This window comes from Diadema antillarum, unplaced genomic scaffold, assembly GCF_040938485.1.
Source record: "Diadema antillarum isolate AM-2024a unplaced genomic scaffold, OU_Dant_1.0 seq00001992_RagTag, whole genome shotgun sequence".
NCBI lineage: Eukaryota > Metazoa > Echinodermata > Echinoidea > Diadematoida > Diadematidae > Diadema > Diadema antillarum.
The window spans coordinates 130,291-140,466 of NW_027272648.1; the positions used below are offsets into that span (position 1 = coordinate 130,291).

The following is a 10,176-nucleotide window of genomic DNA, read 5'->3' on the forward strand; positions in this document are numbered from 1 at the left end:
TTGGAAGAACCATGCATTTTGAAGGAGGCATGCCAGTTACCACAGTCACATTTCTGATTTGCCCATTCTGGTTTTCCACTAATGATGTGGATGATATCAGATGACAGTTTCACACATTGTAGGTATACATTAAATGTGAGATCCCCACACCAAGAAAGTGGTTGCATGATGCCATTTCCATACCATGTTCACTGACAATGTGTGTTTTCATCTGCAGCAGAATATCAGGCCTGGAGTGTCTGTATTGACCCCGTCATACAACATGCCAGCTCAAACTTTGATGTGCCTCGGTGTAGCTCCAGGTGTAATACCTAATGACCTATCTCCAAAGATGAATAATTTCCTGTCCATTGGGGAATACATCCAACCAAGCACTGATCCCTGTACAATAGCAGAAGATGATACGGGCACAGTGGCAGCCTCTACGGGGAGATCTGAGAATGTATCCAAGTCAGGTCTACCACATGACTACCCAGCAGCTGATGTCATAGTATTGAAATTTAAACCTGCATGTTTGCCAGAAAGAGAAATAAGCAACACTACTGCATGTTTTGACTACAACCCACTCAGCGATGACGTAGAACTAGTAAGTGAAACTGTGCCTTCCTCACAAATCACAGCTAGCTCTACTGCAGGTCAGCTGTCCAGTACTCATCGAAAGACCATCGTGATAGGAAGGAGAAATGATGGGAAATCGTCCAAGCATCTCAAGGAGGTTAATGCCTCACCTTCTGTGGACCAAGACAAGTTGGTCACTGCAGGTCAGCTGTCTAGTACTCATCGAAAGACCATCGTGATAGGAAGGAGAAATGATGGGAAATCGTCTAAGCATCTTAAAGAGGTTAATGTCTCACCTTCTGTGGACCAAGACAAGTTGGTCACTGCAGGTCAGCTGTCTAGCACCCCGCGAAAGACCATCGTGATAGGAAAGAGAAACGATGGAAAATCGTCTAAGCATCTCAAGGAGGTTTATGCACTACCTTCTTCGGACCATGATTACTGCATTACATCAGACATGATGAAAGAAGGAAGGACAAAGGGCAGCAAAAGAAAATCGACACTGACGCCACGAAGTGAATTAGCAGATATCCCCACAGACCAGCAAGGTCAAACAACAAAACAGTTCAAGAGAGGAAAGAAAGTATGCAAGCGCACTACCCAGGTGGTCAAAAAAAGTGATCCAGGGTCTGAGACAGGTGGGGTTACCAAGGGCAAGGATGGAGCAGATGAGGAGGATTCAGGATGTAATGAAATTGAGATGGAGGAGAAGCAAGAGGAGGAGGAGGAGGAGGAGGAGGAGGAGGAAGAGGAGGAGGAAGAGGAGGAGGAGGAAGAGGAGGAGGAGTGGTTGGAGTCATCAGAGCCAGAATCCGAAGAGGGATATGACTCCAATGATCCTGATTACCTTCCATCCAATGATGTGGAAGAGGAGAAGTAAGTTAGAGAGAAGACAGCCTCGAGGTTGAAATATATTCCTTATATCTCTGTTCTATGACAAGTTAGATGATTAACGTGTGCAGTTGAACATTGCAGGCTGATTACATGGTGCACACATACAATTTGTGAAGGATGTGAATGTAAAAAAAACACACACAAAAAACAAAAATGGCAAAGTTCAACATTCAAATTTTAGTCTGCAAAGATTGCCAAAAATGTACAGGGGTTCGGAAGCATTGTCAAATGTTCATGGATGTCGTCTTTAGTTTGGCTGTGATTTTTGTTGAGCCCACTGGAGGTGAGGTGAGACTTAAGGGATTGCCTGTGGTGTCTGTCCGTCGGCCCATAACACTACAAAAACTTAAATTTTTTTTGTACTTAGTGCTTCAATGTCAATCAAACTTGGAGTGAAGAGTGTTTATGCAAAGTTACACATGTAACTAAACAGGAAGGTCACTGTAATTTTAAAGGTCATAGGCATGGGTCAATGAACTACAAGGGGCCAAAGTTAAATTTTTGTGGCGCATTTTGATTATGGCTCATAACTTTTGATTGGTATGTCCATTTGTAACCAAACTTAGGTGGTAGGTGTCCCTTGATGAGTTGAAGGTCACCAAAAGGTCAAAGGTCACAGTATTCGGTCAACAAACTTTTAGGGGCCAATGCTAAGTTTTTACAGCACTAATAACTTTTGCTTGGTAAGACTGTTTGCGACCATACTTTGGTGGTAGATGTCTCTTGGGGAGTTAAAGATCACCACAAGTCAAAGGTCGCACACAGGGGCCAATAGACTTTCATGGGTCCATGTTAAGCTTGACTGTGTTTTTCTTCTTTCTCCGATCATGTTCTTTCTAACAATCAAATGTATGTACACCCTTTTTTGTGAACGATATGACATTTTCACTATCATTGAAATATACTGTTCCATGTCTTTTTTGGGCCATTTTCTTTGCAAATAATTCTTGTTTTACAAAACTCTTTTTATACTAACACTCTGCCTTGATTCCACTTTATAACAGTCAAAGTTAGATTTTTATGTGTTGTGGTACATTTGTGGGTGAGAGACATTTCGGCAGTTGCCTTGTGTTTTTATTCTACCTATGTCATGGGGAATATAACAATTTTTTTATGCCTCTGCCCGAAGGGTGCCAGACGCATTATGTTTTTTCCTGACATTATTTCTTTCTGCACATTGTGTGTATGTGTGCAATGTCATATGGCTTAGCTTGAAAGATGTGCACTTTTTCTTTTTTGAAATTTTTTTTTTTCCATTTCTGATTTCTTTTGTAATTTCTTTGTGCAGGGAGTACAATCCAAGGAGGTACCACGTGGAAAAGTATATGATTCTGGCAAAGCGTTACAGATGTTCAATTTGTGTGAAGTCATTCCTCTCCATACTTGACTTTGATAAACACATGGACAGCAATCATGATGTGCAGGGGGAGGTGTTCAGGAGTGAGCTGCTGCAGCTGCTAGAGGAGAAGAAGACACCAGAGGTCCTGGAGAGGTACAAGGAAGAGCTCCGGAAGAGAGGGCTCAACCCGGAAGCAGTGGGGAGGAGACGTCCACCGTCCATACAATTTCAAAGGAGAACAAGAATGCAGACAAGGGCATCAAAAAGGAGAACTGAGCAGGAAGGGATGGTAGGAAAGACAAATGATGAAGGGGATAGAGACCATAGTCATCTCTCTGGGGATGGTCAGCCTGAGAACATGCATCCTGCAGAAGTCTCTGTAGAAAAGCGAACCGCAGGAGTCAAGCCAACAGAAGAGAGTCCCTCAAGAAATGAGAAACAAGGGAGTAGTGTTGAAGGAACCATCGGTGTTGAGGGGAAAGATGCTGGAAGCATCCCTGTCTCACACAACTTGACAGAAATGACAGGAGATGATATCGTTAATGCTTTAGCCAGCATGCTAGAGGGAAGGGAAGATTTATCAGATGAGTTGACGGAAGATCATCGTGAAGCAGGGTTGTTGGACATAGAGGGAAAAGTGGAACCTGGTGACAGTGAGAGGAGGGAAGGATCCCCAGACAGAACTCTGGTGGATCAGGAGGGTGATGCACAGCAAAGTACGGACGTCGGAATGCATGACGAGCAGAAGAGTTCAGAAACAGGCAATGGAAGTAAAAATGTGGCAAATGCAGAGTCCGAATGGAAGGATGAGCTCAAGAGTTTTTCTCTGGACCAGGACGTAGATATTGTTTGCTGGATGGGAGGCTGGAGTGACATCTTTTTGGAGTGTGAGATTTGCAAGGCACACATTTATCTGTACAGGATATACAGACACTTGAGTTCACACAGAGAAGTGATGCATTGTATGAATTGTAATTTCTGGCATGTGAGCGAAAGTCTGTTCAAGGCCCACCTGCAAAGTTGTCAAGAGAAGGAAAGTAGTGTCTGTGAGTTATGTGGAGAGTCCTACAAAGATGTTCGTCTGCACATGAGACTCGAGCATACATACACATATGGCAAGAAGAAAGCGAAAATGAAGGCATCCAAAAAGAAGACACCAGCCAGGTAAAGATGTCATGTTTATTTCTTGCAAATATATGCTTGTGCACTTGAACATAATTTATTGCTTTTAGACATTTTGGTAAGTCAGTAAGGCAACATGGTGTTGAGAAAATTCAACACAACTCCCCCCATGATGAAATTACAGAACTTCCCTGTCTTATTCTATAAAAATGAATGTGGTTTATGAATTTATGAGAGAAATATTCATTTTCATGTATTTTTATTCTTAGGCATGAAATGTACTAGATCACAAATTTGTGTCCCCACCCCCAATTACAATTTCATTTTGTTTACCTATCCTGTGAATGAATTGTATCCAACATTTCTGTACATCCCTCATTTTGTCCTTATCTGTTTGTAATTTCTGTGTGCAGTGGACATACAGCACGGAAAGGCATTCTGAACAGGTATGTGAGTCTAGCAAGGCGTTACAGGTGTACAATTTGTAGAGAGTTGTTCTCATCCATACATGGATTTCACAAACACATGGACGGCAATCATGACATGCAGGGGGAAGCGTTCAGGAGTGGGCTGCTGGAGATACTAGAAGAAAAGACGTTGCAGGCCGTGCAGAAGCGCCTAAAAGAGCTCCAGACAATAAGGCGCAAGGAGGAGACAAAACTGAGGAAACTTCAAGGCCTTCAGAAGTCAGGAAATTTGAGTGAATGCTGGCAGCCATCCAGAGTGAATGACGGGAGCACAGGAATGCACACAAGGGCATCAAATAGGAGAACTGAGCAGGAAGGGGTGATGGTGAAGAGAAAGGATGAAGGAGAAGGAGACTGTAGTCATCTTTCTGGGAAGGGGAAACCTGAGAACATCCATCCTCCTGCAGACGAGGAGACTCCAGGGACTGTCCAAGGAGACGATGGTCAGGGAAAAGATGATGGAGGACTCCAGAATGGCTACCGTGGTGACTATGAATCTTCACTGAGCAAGAAATGCTCATTTGAGGCAACAGCCTTAGAGAATCCTGGAGAGCTGTGTGTCCTCGAAGGAGAGAGAGAAAAAGGGTCCATCTCTTGCGAGGGGATGACTGTGGAAGAATCATTGTCGCGTGATACAATGATGGCCTTGAACAACGTCATGGCAGATCAGACAGCCCTTTCTTTCTCAGAGAAAACTATCAGAGGAATCATTCCGGCCATAGCTACTAGCCCAGCAGAGGAGAATTCCTCAAGATTCGAGAAGCAAGGAAGTTGTGATAAAGGAACCATCAGTGCTGAGGGGACAGATGCCACAAACATCCCTATCTCAAATGAGTCTGCAGAAGATGACATCAGTGATGTATTAACCAGCATGCTTGGGGGAGAGAAAACTTTGTTAAGTGCGTTGACTGATGAGCAGTTTGGTACAACATGTGAAGCAGGGTTGTTGAACATAGGAGAGTTGGAAGCTGGAGACAGTGAGAGGAGGGAAGGATCTCCAGATAGGACTCTGGTGGACCAGGAGGAAAATGCAGAGCAAAGTATGGATGGTGGGATACATGATGAACAGAATGGAGTAGAAACTGACAATGAGAACAAAAATGTGGCAACTACGGACCTTGGGATTATTGATGAACAGGAGACTTTAGCAACTAGCAATGAGAGCAGAAACGTCGCAAATGCTTGTACAGAGACTGTATTAATGGATGAGCCCATAGATTTTTCTCCTGATCAGGATATTGACATCATTTACTGGATGGAAGGCTGGAGTGATATTTTAATGGTGTGTGATGTTTGCAAGGCATACGTCATTTTCACTCAGATGGGCAGGCACTTGAACACGCATAGTAAAGTAATGCATTGTAAGTATTGCCATCGCTTATATGGAAATAAGGATCTGCTCAAAGATCACGTTGCATATTGTAGTTCTAAAAAAGTGAAGGAACGTTATGTCTGTGAGTACTGTGGAAAGTCCTATACATGTATCACTAATCACATCCGACGCGTGCATAGTCAGGTAGGGACGTCCTTTCCCTGCAAGCTGTGTGACCGGAGCTTTTCTTCGTCCTCGAAGCTGCGGAGGCACATGGAGTCTCACAGCTTGGTGAAGAGTTATACCTGCACAGTGTGTGGGCGTGGATTCAGCCAGAAGAATAACTTGCAAGGCCACATGCGACAGCACACAAAGGAGAAACCGTTCAAGTGTTCAATGTGCGACAAGGCCTTTACACACAAGGTGAGCCTTAAAAACCACATCTGGCGCCATCATGGCATCGACATGTGGGTCCTGAATCCGAGTAGTTCTACAGGAAGACCAAAGAAAGCTGGGAAGAAGAGAAAAGAGGGACACACAGAAACAACCCCAAAGAAAAGGCAGAGAAGAAAAGTGAAGTGACTGCATGCACAGCTATGTGTGAGTATGGCACTATGATTAAATGTGTCAGTGATCTACGTTTATACATTAATGTCTTTAAAAAAAACTAGCAAATTTTAATTGCTGGGTTTTAGTTCCAAACTTTGCAGGTAGCAATCCTTTCGGAATACAATTTCATTTTTTTTTTTCCAAGGGGGGGGGGGGGGGGGGGGGGGGAGGCACCCCAAATGGACCCCGAACCCCACCCCTCAAATTAAGGAATTCATAGTCGCAGCGGACGGATGCAAAATAACTCGCTGTTTTCATTTTGAAGTGACCTTGCTTTCCTCTTGAATGAACACGTTTCGCACGAAAACCGCTAAGAAAGTGTCGCAGCAAAACTGCTGTAACTTTACTATTAATTCATATATTTTGATAATCCAAGCAGTTATGAAAATTAAAAACCTTATCTAACCTGCCATTATGCTTCCTTGTTTGAATAACATTGATAAAATATTCCAAAATGGAGCAGAACTTCTCTCTCAAAACGGAAAATAATTGTCAGAAATCGTTGCTAAAATGTCATATTTTGACTTCATGAACAACAAAAAACTTTCAAGCATGTTACTAAGTATGTATTTCTTTACGGAACTCTAAAATATCACATTCGAGAAGTTGTGCATCCGGATATGTCTGGAAATAATCGGAAGAGGTGCACTTTCTACCTTCGTTCCGAGCATGAAATTTCATAGTCATTCCCACATGGGAAGACAGGGTACAGTCCCATGTACCCACATCTTTGTGGCGCTCACAGCACCTGTACTCTGATCGTAACTCGTACCGGGAATACGTAGTTGTATTGTTATTTACTAGTGCAGTAAAATCTGCGTAAGTCCGAATGATCCATTGTCATGAATTTACAAGTGGTATCATAGCTGGTAGATATTCACATTTTTGCTTCTTTTTAATAGGCCAGTTCTGATAAAGTAAGTGCTTGGTTATGAGGTGATGAAGTCCCCTGCAGTACACTACTACTTATCGACACCCCGCGGCCCACTCTCATAGCGTTCAGGATTCTCGGCAAAATAAGTTCATGAAACGGCACATGGCTTTCAAATTTATTTCTGGTTAAGGTTATTTTACTAAGAAAAGTGTAGTTTACAATTAGCTCTTCTATAATCCTAGCACTTTGCTCTTGGCATTGTAAATATGATACCGTGGATACAAGTATTTTAGATTAGTTGTTCTTATTTAGATCATGGAGCTTCATGTTTCCGGTCGATCTTTACTTCTTTATTGCATTTTTCATTACATATTTTCAATATTCATTTAAACAGAAAGGCAGCCTTTTTATATTGTATGTACTTAATACACTTGCTTGTTTAGGAAAATGAACAAATTAAGAACTCATTTTTAATAGGTATGCAGACATACATTTATATCAAATTAGAATTCACACACAATCTTCGTACTGCCCTCCTCTCTCCATCACTCCCTCTCTTTTAATCATTATCATCATCATCACCCTTTACACTTGTCTTCTTTGACAAAAAGTGACATTTTCAAACACTCTCTGAAGTCCTGTATTATATTCAATAATTCATTAAAGGAAGAAATATGCATTCCTTTTTTTAAACAAGTGACATTTATTTTTATAAGATTACATTCAACATTTAATTCATGCAGAACTGCAAACAAAATTAAAGTGAAAATAATAGTTTGAATATATGCATTCATTACTATAATTATATTGTATTGTTTCCAAGTATCATAAGTTGTACGTTTCATTAAACGGATTTCCACATTTCATTTTCAGCCAAATTCAAAGTTCATTACGAAGGTATTCCATAACGATAAATATATAAGCAAAACTGCTGTTAAATAAGAAGCTATTAAAATGAGATTTCATATTATCTCGAGGACAGACAGTGGTTCGTTGAATCGTAATTTAAAGTGACTATATTTCCCGTCAGGAAAGAAATCTTAACGTTATTAACATATAACGCTGTGATCAGGGGCATGTGAGACAAGTCCTACTTCTCTTGCTTGTGGTAGATCTGGAACGTTGCTGTGGTTAGGGGCATCTGGGGCCTCTAATATCAGCTCTACCACTTCTCTTGCCTGTGGTAGATCTGGAACGTTGCTGTGGTCAGGGGCATCTGGGATAAGTTCTACTTCTCTTGCGTGTGGTAGATCTTGAACGTTGCTGTGGTCGGGGGCATCTGGGATAAGTTTCACTTTTCTTGCCTGTGGTAGATCTGCAATGTTGCTGTTGTTAGGGGCATTGTGGGCCTCTGATATCAGCTCTACCACTTCTCTTGCCTGTGGTAGATCTGGAACGTTGCTGTGGTCAGGGGCATTTGGGATAAGTTCTACTTATCTTGCCTGTTGCAGATCTGCAATGTGCCGTGGTCAGGGGCATCTAGGGCCTCTAATATCAGCTCTACCCCTTCTCTTGCCTGTGATAGATCTGGAACGTTGCTGTGGTCAGGGGCATCTGGGATAAGTTCTACTTTTCTTGCCTGTGGTAGATCTGTAATGTTGCTGTTGTTAGGGGCATTGTGGGCCTCTGATATCAGCTCTACCACTTCTCTTGCCTGTGGTAGATCTGGAACGTTGCTGTGGTCAGGGGCATTTGGGATAAGTTCTACTTATCTTGCCTGTTGCAGATCTGCAATGTGCCGTGGTCAGGGGCATCTGGGGCCTCTAATATCAGCTCTACCCCTTCTCTTGCCTGTGATAGATCTGGAACGTTGCTGTGGTCAGGGGCATCTGGGATAAGTTCTACTTTTCTTGCCTGTGGTAGATCTGTAATGTTGCTGTTGTCAGGGGCATTGTGGGCCTCTGATATCAGCTCTACCACTTCTCTTGCCTGTGGTAGATCTGGAACGTTGCTGTGGTCAGGGGCATTTGGGATAAGTTCTACTTATCTTGCCTGTTGTAGATCTGCAACGTTGCCGTGGTCAGGGGCATCTGGGGCCTCTAATATCAGCTCTACCCCTTCTCTTGCCTGTGGTAGATCTGCAATGTTGCTGTGGTCAGGGGCATCTTGGACCTCTGATATCAGCTCTACTACTTCTCTTGCCTGTGGTAGATCTGGAACGTTGCTGTGGTCAGGGGCATCTGGGATAAGTTCTACTTTTCTTGCCTGTTGTAGATCTGCAATGTTGCTGTTGTCAGGGGCATTTGGGATAAGTTGTACTTATCTTGCCTGTTGTAAATCTACAACGTTGCCGTGGTCAGGGGCATCTGGGGCCTCTTATATCAGCTCTACCACTTCTCTTGCCTGTGGTAGATCTGCAATGTTGCTGTGGTCAGGGGCATCTTGGACCTCTGATATCAGCTCTACCACTTCTCTTGCCTGTGGTAGATATGGAACGTTGCTGTGGTCAGGGGCGTCTGGGATAAGTTCTACTTTTCTTGCCTGTGGTAGATTTGCAATGTTGCTGTTGTCAGGGGCATTGTGGGCCTCTGATATCAGCTCTACCACTTCTCTTGCCTGTGGTAGATCTGGAACGTTGCTGTGGTCAGGGGCATTTGGGATAAGTTCTACTTATCTTGCCTGTTGTAGATCTGCAACGTTGCCGTGGTCAGGGGCATCTGGGGCCTCTAATATCAGCTCTACCACTTCTCTTGCCTGTGGTAGATCTGGAACGTTGCTGTGGTCAGGGGCATCTGGGATAAGTTCTTCTTCTCTTGCCTGTGGTAGATCTGCAATGTTGCTGTGGTCAGGGGCATCTTGGGCCTCTGATTATCAGCTCTACCACTTCTCTTGCCTGTGGTAGATCTGGAACGTTGCTGTGGTCAGGGACATCTGGGATAAGTTCTGCTTTTCTCGCCTGTGGTAGATCTGGAATGTCGCTGTGGTCGGGGGCATCTGGGATAAGTTTTACTCATCTTGCCTGTGGTAGATGTGGAATGTTGCTGTGGTTTGGGGCATCTGG

The 10,176-nt window shown here is 43.2% G+C and overlaps 1 protein-coding gene across 1 annotated transcript; it reads left to right on the forward strand.

The window, feature by feature from the left end:
* The first annotated feature begins 331 nt into the window (after nucleotides 1-331).
* On the forward strand, nucleotides 332-5,622 carry LOC139713517 (uncharacterized). The gene is made up of 5 exons (XM_071625244.1): nucleotides 332-1,196; nucleotides 1,368-1,434; nucleotides 2,741-3,955; nucleotides 4,327-5,420; nucleotides 5,615-5,622. The coding sequence occupies exons 1-5, from the start codon at nucleotides 332-334 to the stop codon at nucleotides 5,620-5,622; spliced, it is 3,249 nt and encodes a 1,082-aa protein (XP_071481345.1).
* Nucleotides 5,623-10,176: the final 4,554 nt, after the last annotated feature.

Coding starts and splice junctions, on each gene's coding strand:
- LOC139713517 (XM_071625244.1), top strand. CDS start 332: ATGAATAATTTCCTGTCCATTGGGGAATACATCCAACCAAGCACTGAT. Junction 1,435..2,740: donor AATGATGTGGAAGAGGAGAA/GTAAGTTAGAGA, acceptor TTCTTTGTGCAG/GGAGTACAATCCAAGGAGGT. Junction 3,956..4,326: donor AAAAAGAAGACACCAGCCAG/GTAAAGATGTCA, acceptor TTCTGTGTGCAG/TGGACATACAGCACGGAAAG.